Here is a 7,316-nt window from a genome sequence, read left to right on the forward strand (position 1 = left end):
TCCTTCGTTCGAGACTTCCTCGTCATAGCTTCCTGTCCGAAGGGTGGCAATGGCTACCTCGGGCGGAAGGACAGCTTCGGTTCCGAACGCGAGGCTGTAGGGGGACTCTCCAGTCACGGTCTTGGGAGTGGTGCGCAGCAACCATAAGACGCTCGGGAGTTCATCCATCCAAGCCGATCGGGCCGCGGACACTCTTCTTTTGAGCCCGTCTAGAATGGACTGATTGGTCACCTCTACTAGCCCGTTCGTCTGAGGGTAAGCCACCGAGCTGAACCTTAGCTGGATTCCGTGGTTCGCGTAGAACTCCTGGAACCTTCTACCGGTGAACTGGGGCCCGTTATCTGTGATGATGGTTTTGGGCAAGCCAAACCGAGTCACCAGGTTCTTCTATACAAACTTTTCTATTTGCTGCTCCGTGATCGTTGCCAGTGGTTCGGCCTCGACTCACTTTGTGAAATAATCCACACCCACGACGATGTATTTTCGCTGTCCCGAGGCTGGGGGGAAAGGACCGAGGAGGTCCAAACCCCATTGCGTGAATGGCCATGCGCAATCGATGGGGGTGACTGGGACCGCGGGCTGCCGGGGTGTGCGGGCGTGTTCTTGGCACGAACTACACCGTTGCACGTGGGCCCTCGCGTCCCGGCACATGGTCGGCCAGTAGTAACCTTGGCGAATTATTTTGTGTGCCAGGGTTCGCCCGTCGATGTGCTCCCCGCAGATTCCCTCATGGACCTCAGCCAGAACGGTCTGAGCTTCGTTGGGCTCCAAGCACCGTAGGAGGGGGTATGTGAAAGACCACTTGTAGAGCCGTCCACCCACCTCGGTATACCACGCATATGCGCGATGCAGGCGCCGAGTCGTTGCTTTGTCGGGCGGAAGAGTCCCGTCCCGTTTGAAGCGCAGCAGTTCTTGTACCCAGGTGGTAGGCACGCCACCCGAGGTTGCCGCTGCGATTTCGATGGCACGGGCAGGTAGCTCCTCGACTCCGGGCCCGACTTTGGGGGCTGGCTTTGATGCCAGCTTAGCTAGCATGTCGACACGCTCATTTTCTCCCCTCGGGACGTTAGATAATGTAAAATGAGGGAACTTGGCGGTTGGGTTCTTTACCTGTGCCAGGTATTTCGCCATGGTCGGGTCCCGGGCCTCGTATCCCCCGCTGAGTTGCTCGGCTACCAGTTGCGAGTCGGTGAGGACGCGGATGGCGACCACCTGCATCTCGAGGGCTAACCTGAGTCCTGCTAGGAGCGCCTCGTATTCCGCCTCGTTGTTAGTGGCCTGAAACCCGAAGCGGAGGGAACGCTCGAACGACCGCCCGTCGGGAGCTTGCAACACCAGCCCCGCGCCGGTGCCTTTTGAGTTGGCCGATCCGTCGACGTGCAGGACCCAGGCCTCGGGAGGTTGTTCGAGGCCTTCGTCCCCGATCTGGGTTAATTCTGCGATGAAGTCGGCCATGGACTGGGCTTTGATAGCGGTCCTGGGCACGTATTGTATGTCATGCTCGCCGAGCTCCACCGCCCATTTGAGAAGACGTCCTGCAACATCGAATTTAGACAAGATCTGCCGAAGCGACTGGTCAGTAATGACCTCCACCGGGTGAGCCTGGAAGTAGGGGCGTAGCTTCCGGGCGGACAGCACGAGCGCAAGTGCCAGCTTCTCGATCGGTGGGTATCGTTACTCGGGTCCATTCAGGACGTGGCTGATATAGTAGACCGGAAGCTGTTCGCCGAAATTTTCCTTGACCAGGACGGAACTGACTGCGTGCTGGGAGGCAGCCAGGTAGATGCTTAGCTTCTCCCCAGGAGAGACTGAGGCAAGTCGGGGGAGGTTGGCCAAGTGTTGCTTCATTTTCTTGAGGGCTTCCTCGCATTTTGTCATCCATTGAAAATCTTTCGGGTTCTTCAATGCCCTGAAGAAGGGGAGGCAGCGATCACCTGATCGGGCAAGGAAACAGGACATGGCGACAAGCCTCCCGTTGAGGCGTTGTAGGTCTTTGATCGTCCGAGGTGACTGCATATTGATGATCGCTTGAACTTTCTCCGGGTTGGCGTCAATTCCTCTTTCGTGTATAATGAACCCGAGGAACTTCCCCGAGGTGACGTCGAAGGCACACTTCGCGGGGTTGAGTCACATGTCGAACTTGCGTAGCATGGCGAATGCCTTGGCCAGATCGGCAAGGTGAGCTCCTGCTTCTTGGCTTTTTACAATCATGTCGTCGACGTAAACTTCCATGTTCCGCCCGATCTGGTGGGCGAACATCTTGTTCACCGTTCTCTGTATGTAGCCCCGGCGTTCTTCAATCCGAAGGGCATGACCTTATAAAAGTAAACCCCTTGATCGGTGAGAAAGGCCGTATGCTCTTGATCTTCGGGTGCCATTCTGATCTGGTTATATCCCGAGAATGTGTCCATAAATGAGAGGCGGGCGTGTCCGGCCGTAGCGTCGACCAGCTGGTCGACCTTTGGAAGGGGATAGCAATCCTTCGGGCATGCATTGTTGAGACTGGTGTAATCAACGCACATCCTCCAGCTTCCATTAGCTTTCTTGACGAGGACTACATTGGATAGCCATCGCGGGTATCTGGCTTCTTTTATGAAGCCTGCCTCTAAGAGTCGACCCACTTCTTCTCGTATGGCCAATTTCCGATTAGGGGCCTGCCGTCTGGGTTTTTGTTTTACCGGGCGAGCGTCGGGTGAAATACTGAGGTGATGCTGGGCGACCTCCGGGTCGACGCCCGTCATGTCAGATGGCGACCAGGTGAAGACGTCGGCATTCTTCTGTAGGAGGCCGACGAGCTGTCCTCGTTCTTGCTCAGGTAGCTCCGACCCGATCTTAACCGTCTGCTCCGGCCGATCCTCTACCAGCGGCACGTCGATGGTGGACCCCCTCGGCTCAGGATGGGGGGCTGACTTCTTCATCTCCCGAGGGTCCGCCAATGGTGGTTCGACCCTGGCCCTCTTGTGTAACGAAACGGCGGTCAGGTAGCAGCGCCTGGATTCTTGGGGACTTCCTACGACCTCTCCGGTCCCGGCGTGGGTCGGGAACTTCACAGTTTGGTAGTAGGTTGAGACGACGGCTTTGATTTTGTTGAGGGTCGGCCGGCCGAGAATGGCGTTGTATGCAGCGGGGAGGTCGATCACCAAGAAGGAGGTCATTACTGTCTTCGACCTCGGCGGGGCTCCCAGGGTTAAGGGCAAAGTGATCGCCCCTAGCAGCGAGATTGAATCACCGGTGAATCCGGTGAGTGCTGAGAATATCGGCTTCATGTTATCTCCGGATAAGCCGAGCTTTTGGAAGGCGTCAAAGTAGAGTATGTCGGCCGAGCTCCCGGTATCGACCATGATCCTTCTTACCTGCGCATTGGCTATTCTGGCCGATATCACGAGCGCATCGTTGTGCTCGGTCTATTCGGATGTCCCGGCCGGGAAGGTGACGTTAGGCTCGGGCCCGTGTCTGGGAGCTTCGGCCGGAGCGGCTCTAGCGTACGCCTTTCTTCTGGTCATGGAAACCCAACCAGACATGGGGCCGCCAGCTATTACGTCGATGTGTCGTTCGATGGGACCCTCCGGGCGTGGTGAAGGTTCCTTGTCCGGTCGGAGGTGCTGGCCGAGGTGTCCCCTACGAATGAGCTCCTCGATCTGCCTCTTTAGCTCCCGACACTGTTCAGTGTCGTGCCCATGTTGCCGGTGGAAGCGGCAGTGCTTCGATTGGTCCGCCAGCGCCCGTGGACTCCTTATCGGGTAAGGTTCTTTGAGCAGTCCCTTTTCCCTTATGTGGAGGAATATTTCCGTTCGGGATGAGTTCAAGGCTGGGAGAGGGGGCCTCGATGTTGGCGGGTCGGATCGGTCCAACCTACGCCGAGACGCAGCGGGTTGCTGTTGCCGGGGTGGCTCCGGCTTGATCCCCTTGTGTTCCTCGTGTCTCCCAGCCATCCACGCCTCCGCGGCGACGAAGTGGCTCGCCCGTTGGAGCATCTCGGGTACCGTCGTGGGAGGTCGCTCCACTAGAGACCAGAAGAACCTGGAGGGCCGCAGGCCTATCATGAATGCCTGCATCAATAGAGAAGGGTGAGCGTCCGAGAGCCCTCGGATCTGCGTCGTAAAACGGTTCACGAAGTGGGAGAGGGGCTCGTCCTCCCTTTGGTTGAGTTCGAGGAGCAACGCCACGGACGGCTTCGGACGGGCGTAGGCGAGGAAGTTGAGCTCGAAGTCTCGGGCGAGTTGATCGAAGGAAGAGATGGTCCCGGTCTTGAGGCCGCTGTACCATGCGCGGGCCGGTCCCCTCAAGGTCGTTGGGAATGCCCTGCACATCAAGGAGTCAGAAGTCCCATATAGCGCCATTTGGGCGCGAAATGCGGCTACGTGATCTGCGGGGTCAGTGGCACTGTCATAGGCGTCCAAGGATGTGAGCCGGAAGTGTGGTGGAATCACTTGATCTTGTATTTCGGGTGCGAACGGGGACCCTTGGTATCCGTCCGCTCCGAGCTCCCCCTTTGACCTGCGAACCTCCTGCTGTACTTCATTGAGGCGTTGATTGAAGAGGCGCAACTAGGCTCGCAGGGCGTTCGTCGAGTCCGCGGATGGCCGCTCAGGCTTCGGGCGACTCGACGTGCCTTCCGCCTCTCGGTCCCCGAGCTGGGCTATTTGGTTTCGAGGCGAAATAGGGCGCTCGGGGAGTGGCACGTGCATCCGGGCGAGGGGGTTCACGTTGTTGCAAAGACTGGGTTGCACGTGGGGGCGTCGGCTGGGAGACGAGCGGGATGATAGTCTGCACCATGCCCGCCAGTGCTCGGACTTGGTGAGCGAGATCGTGGAAGGCTTCGGGCGAAACAAGCGGCAGGCCGACGGGGGCGTCGGGTGGCGACAAACCCAGGTCGTTGAACAACCGCCAGTAGCGCTCCGACGTTGTGGCGGGGCGTTCGTCTCGGAGTTCATCACGCGGGGGATGATCTTCTGGGGTGCTGACCGGACGTGACCCCATGGCTGCGGGTTCGCCAGAGTGGATCTGCTGATCGTTCGACATTCGGGCCCTCCTTCTAGCACCAAAATGTTGCGGGAAACAATTGTATGCCGTGGCCTCGGGGCCGATGCGGCTTGGTTCGGGTCCAAATGTGCGGGGATCCGGCGCGGCGCTCCTCGGGGCAGCTGGGGTGGCCGGTCACGGTGGTTCGGATGGGATGTAGCGTGGGGGTGAAGCCTCGCCGCAGCGCTTGGAAGGTGCGACCTCGCCTTTGTTCCTACACACAGGTCGGGTCGGAAGCTCGGCCCGACCCCTCCGACGATCAAGTCAGACCGACCCCTCCGACGATCAAGTCAGATGATGTGGAAGGGAGTTTTTCCCGTGAAGAAGTCTCCTCCCCTTTCGTTTAGAACTTGGGGGTATTTATAGGGTAGTTTAGCGTTACCTGATGTGCCTGCCTGCGGGAGGCAGGATCGTACCTCTGATGGCGTCTGACACTGCTATTGACGTTGCGTGGAGAACCGAACTATCGCAGGGTATGGGCAAGGGTCGGTCGTCGTCCTCCCCTGCCGTGGTCAAGCGCGCGGGGTCGGAAGTCGTTGCCTGAGAGCGGATGACGTCAGCGCGTGTCGAGTCAGCGTTATTGCCCTCCTCGTTGGGCAGAGTGGCGCCCAGGTGAGGCCGACGTCGTGACACGTCATGCCGCCATTATTACCCCTATCACTATTTATGAGACTTTGGAAGTTATTAGGAGGGAATGGTTAGATGATCCTGAGATCCAGAATATTATTAAAAGACCAGAAGAAGCTCTAGGTTCTATCCTAAATTATAGTTGGGATTCAGTGGACTTGCGCTATAAAGGTCGAATAGTTGTAGCACCACATTCTTGTTCCTAGGAGATAATTATGAAGGAGTTCCATTCATCACCAATTGCTAGTCATTTCGGATTTCTCTGCACTTATAAACAAGTCTGACAACTTTTTACTGGAAAGGTTTGATAAATTTTATCAAGAAATTTATTACTGAATGTGATGTTTGTCAGTGCCACAAAAGTAAGATAGTAGCCACCCCAGACTTGCTTTAGCCCCTCCCTATTCCTGATGTTGCTTAGACTGACATATCTATGAACTTCATTGACGGACTCCCACCATCATAAGGAAAAAGTACTATACTTGTAGTTATGGATAGGCTTACAAAGTATGCTCATTTATGTGCTTTCTGACATCCTTATATTGCCGCAAGTGTTGCTCATATTTTTATGGAGAACATAGCTAAATTGCATGGGAGTTCCCGTTCCATTGTTAGTGATAGAGACAAGGTTTTTACTAGCTTATCATCCACAAATAGATAGGTAAACTGAAGTGGTAAACATGTGCCTAGAAAATTACTTGAGAAGCTTTACTAGTGATAGGCCGAAGGAATGGATTAAATGGCTTCCCTGGGTAGAGTGGTAGTATAATATCTCTTATCATTTTTCTATTAAAATGACTCCATTTGAAGCAGTTTATGATCGACCCCCACCTACAATTATAAAATATGTACCCGATTCTTCTAAAGTTGATCAAGTGGACAAGCAATTAATTGATAGAAATAAGATTATTCATCTTTTAAAGGATAACCTCATAACCACACAAGCAAGAATGGAACAATAAGCTGATAAACACCGAAGTGAACGAGAATTTATCGTGGGTGATTGGGTTTTCCTTCGTCTTCAACCCTACAAGTAAACTTCCATAAAGGTTCGATCTTCCATGAAGCAGTCTCCTCGATTTTTTAGGCCTTATAAAGTATTAGAATGCATTGGACCTATTGCCTACCACCTAGATTTGCCTACTAGCTCTAAAATACATCCAGTTTTTCATGTTTCCTACCTTAAAGTTGGGTGAAGATGAGATAGTGCAATGCCATTTGCTGGACATCTCTACTACTGGGGAAGTTCAAGCTCAACCACAAGTCATACTTGATTGATGAGTTGTAATATACCGTAAACATCCTATGACTGAAGTGCTGGTGCAATAGGCCAACTTACTAAAGGAAGATGCCATTTGGGAGTCTTACAAGGCGCTAAAAGAGAAGTTTCCTGAATTTGATGCTGTTTAGCCTTGAGGATAATGTTGAATTGAAGGAAAAGGAATTGTTAGGATTATTTTATTTTCTGAGCTTTTGAATAATATTTTGTTGAGTCTGTTTAGTTTGGTAAGAGTCGGATAAGGGTTTATTTAATATTTATTTATTATTAAGAGTCTAAGTCCCGATGGACTATGAGTGGAATTCTATAAATATGGATGTATCTATTTCTTTTAAACTATCAATAAAATATTATCCAGTCTTTTAACAAACCGTAGGAGACTGATCCC

General features: G+C 53.7%; 1 protein-coding gene across 1 annotated transcript; it reads right to left on the minus strand.

The window, feature by feature from the left end:
- Window positions 1-3,404: 3,404 nt before the first annotated feature.
- On the minus strand, window positions 3,405-4,340 carry LOC135672112 (uncharacterized). The gene has a single exon (XM_065180564.1). The coding sequence runs from the start codon at window positions 4,338-4,340 to the stop codon at window positions 3,405-3,407; it is 936 nt and encodes a 311-aa protein (XP_065036636.1).
- Between the last annotated feature and the right edge of the window lie 2,976 nt (window positions 4,341-7,316).

The sequence above is a fragment of the Musa acuminata genome, chromosome BXJ1-4 (genome assembly GCF_036884655.1).
Source record: "Musa acuminata AAA Group cultivar baxijiao chromosome BXJ1-4, Cavendish_Baxijiao_AAA, whole genome shotgun sequence".
NCBI classification, from domain to species: Eukaryota; Viridiplantae; Streptophyta; class Magnoliopsida; order Zingiberales; family Musaceae; genus Musa; species Musa acuminata.

Coding starts and splice junctions, on each gene's coding strand:
- LOC135672112 (XM_065180564.1), bottom strand. CDS start 4,340: ATGGCGCTATATGGGACTTCTGACTCCTTGATGTGCAGGGCATTCCCA.